Source organism: Triticum aestivum, unplaced genomic scaffold, assembly GCF_018294505.1.
Source record: "Triticum aestivum cultivar Chinese Spring unplaced genomic scaffold, IWGSC CS RefSeq v2.1 scaffold280238, whole genome shotgun sequence".
NCBI lineage: Eukaryota > Viridiplantae > Streptophyta > Magnoliopsida > Poales > Poaceae > Triticum > Triticum aestivum.
Window position 1 is genome coordinate 1 of NW_025274935.1, and position 1314 is coordinate 1314.

The window sequence follows — 1314 nt, forward strand, 5'->3', positions numbered from 1 at the left end:
GATGCGAATGCCAGAGGTATATATGCGTCGCAAAATTAAAAGTTTTGAAAATCCTGGCAAATGGGTTGTTACCTACTACTACATGATTATGAAAATTTCATGCCATTTGCTGAGTAATTTGAATTCTAAGTTGAATTAGTGTCAAATTAGGAGATTGGTTGACGTGCAGATCCAGAAGGAAAGGTGCCCCTGTGGGAGGCTTTGTGCAGGAGGCACCAGCCCGTGGTGCAGCTGCTGCTGGAGGCCGGTGCGGACCTGTCGGCGGGGGACGGGGCCATGTACGCTCGCGTCGCCGTCGAGGAGGACGACGCCGTGCTGCTGGGGGAGATCGCCCGGTGCGGCGGGGACTTGGCCGCCGCGTGCTCTAGCGACGGCACCACCCCGCTGCACCGCGCCGTCCTGGACGGAAACGCCAGGATGGTCAGGGTCCTGCTAGAGCACGGCGCTGATCCTGACAGGGTGGACGCCCGCGGGTTGACGCCGACGGCCTTGGCCGACCGCCACGCCCACACCGACATTCAGCAGCTGTTCGCGTCGCACCGCCACCAGGACCAGCAGGGAGCGCCGAAGCCCTCGTCGACGGAGGAGGGCGTCGCCGTGGCGCCAGCGGCTCCGCAGGTCACGAGGTTCAGGAGCGAGCCGTCGGCGAGAGTACTGCCACCCAGCGGTAGCGTCGGGTCGTCGCCGTCGCCGAACCGGGCGGGCCCCCAGTCAAACTCCTCGTCGGCGCGCAGCACGCCGCAGCGGATGGCCAGCTTCCGGAACTCCCTCTTTGGCGTCATCTCCTCGTCGTTCCACGGAAACCGACTCGACGGCGGCGGCGGTACGAGCTTCCTCCATCGCCACGAGAGGAATCCGATCAGCTCGCACGTCCGGGTGACCATCTCGTGCCCTGAACAGGGGCGGGGCGAGAGGAGGCTGCTCGTGTTCGTGCCGGAGACGATGCTGCAGCTGCTCGAGCTCGGGGGGAACAGATTCGGGTTCGCGGCGACGAGGGTAATAACGAGCGACGGCGCCGAGATCGACGACGTGAGACTCGTCAGGGACGGCGACCACCTCCTCCTAGTCTCAGATCAGTGGGTTCCCGACACTACCAGCGGGCATAGGAAACAATAATGAAAGCACCGATGCATTGGTTGTAATATTGGATCTTTCAAAAAATGAAATAATACGATACTTATAGGAAGATAATATGGATTCCACAGCTTTGGCCGGAAATCTGATCCTCCTGTCTCTTACTTGATTCCTAGTACAACATTAGAGCATCCACAGCATGACCTAGCAAATCCGGCTCTCTAAGAGCTCGTTGGCCCC

At 60.2% G+C, this 1314-nt stretch overlaps 1 protein-coding gene across 1 annotated transcript; it reads left to right on the forward strand.

Moving 5' to 3' along the window:
* Window positions 1–169: 169 nt before the first annotated feature.
* On the forward strand, window positions 170–1203 carry LOC123178305 (potassium channel AKT3-like; the record flags this gene model as incomplete). Its single annotated transcript, XM_044591437.1, has 1 exon — window positions 170–1203. A coding segment is annotated over one exon (947 nt), but the record flags the coding sequence as incomplete, so codon positions are not given.
* Between the last annotated feature and the right edge of the window lie 111 nt (window positions 1204–1314).